General features: G+C 68.3%; 1 protein-coding gene across 1 annotated transcript in view; it reads right to left on the bottom strand.

Annotated features, from left to right (window-relative positions):
* The window catches only part of LOC119588309, a 9612-nt gene that overhangs the window by 370 nt on the left and 7937 nt on the right, over positions 1-1305 (bottom strand). The window contains exon 5 of the mRNA XM_037937002.1: positions 1-1305. This exon is cut by the window's left edge and continues 370 nt beyond it; it is cut by the window's right edge and continues 464 nt beyond it. Within this exon, the coding sequence (XP_037792930.1) occupies positions 1-1305 (1305 nt within the window).

Here is a 1305-nt window from a genome sequence, read left to right as displayed (position 1 = left end):
CCGCCGCTTTCGCTTCGGCGGTCGTCCGGAGAGGCGCCCCGCGTCTGGCGCTCCGTCTCTGGCGAAGCGGCGGCCGCGTCCTCCTCGACGACCGTGAACTCGGGCTGCGTGAGGCTCACCCTCGGCCCGGCGGTGAGGCTGTCCGTCAGCTTGGGCTTGCGGAGGGTGACGGACGCCTCCGGGTCGGCCGCCGCCTCGAGGTCGACTGACAGGCGCACGTGGTCGCCGGAGCCCAGTGAGTCGCGGCTCCTCGCCTGCTCCTTGAGGCTCCCCGAGCTCGAGGAGGAAATATCACAGTCGATGAATTTGGTCTTGGGGAGAGGCTCGTCACTCTCGACGCTCGTGGTGGAGATGGAGGAGGGCCTGCGGGCGCCCAGGCCCTTGGCCGCGTCGCCCTCCACGGAGCCCTCTCGCTCGCGGGACTGGCGCTTCTTGCTCTCCTTGGCGCTCAGGATCGCGTTGATCTGCTCAAGGGAGATGTTGCCGTCCACGACCCTGTCCTCCAGGGCGCTGGGCTCCTGCCGCGGGGTCGGGGGCATCGCGGGCACGGGCCTGTTGGAGCGCGGGATGTCGTGCACGGGGGACTTCTCTCGGATTCTGGTCTTCTCGGGCACCATCGGCGGCGGCTCCTGCTCTCTGGAGGCGCTGGTGGGGCGGCTGTAGGTGCTGCCCCGCGACTCGCCGCTCGCCTGGAAGCCAGAGCGCAGGGTAACCGCCACCTCCGCGTCCTCGGGGCCCTCGCTCTCCTCCGGCAGGACGGGCACGACGTGCACCGCGGGTATCGCTTCCTTTGGCGTCGAGGGGGCGTCCGCCTCTCGCGCTCCCTCAGGAGTCACTGGCTCGGCGGCCGCGGCGTCCTTGGCCGTCTCCGCATTCTTTCTCAGATCAGGAGACGACGCTTCTCTCTCCTTTTTGACCTTCTCCTTCTTCTCTTTGGACATTTTCTTCTGCAGGAACTTGGAGAAGGCGCTGCTGTTCTTGCCCTTGACCTCGTAGTCCCCCTTCCCGCTGTCGGGGCGCCCCACGTCCAGACTCCCGGACCGACCGCGCGCGAAGATGGCCTTGAACTTGCCCGACTTTTTCTCCGGCGTCTCGGGCTCGCTCTTGCACGACCCGGAACTATCGTTGGTGTTGCTCCTGCGCCGGAAGGGGCTCCTCGGGGGCGTGGCTCCAGCGCCACAGCCGCCTTGCTTCGGCAGCCGCGGCTTCTCGTTCCCGCCCAGAGCTCTGACCGAATCCGGGGACGAAGTTCCGGACGACGAGGGCGTGAGGTGCGGCGAAGGAGGCTTCGGGGAGGCTTCCGAA

Source organism: Penaeus monodon, chromosome 23 (genome assembly GCF_015228065.2).
Source record: "Penaeus monodon isolate SGIC_2016 chromosome 23, NSTDA_Pmon_1, whole genome shotgun sequence".
Taxonomy (NCBI): Eukaryota; Metazoa; Arthropoda; class Malacostraca; order Decapoda; family Penaeidae; genus Penaeus; species Penaeus monodon.
This window is presented reverse-complemented; position numbering and strand designations above follow the sequence as displayed.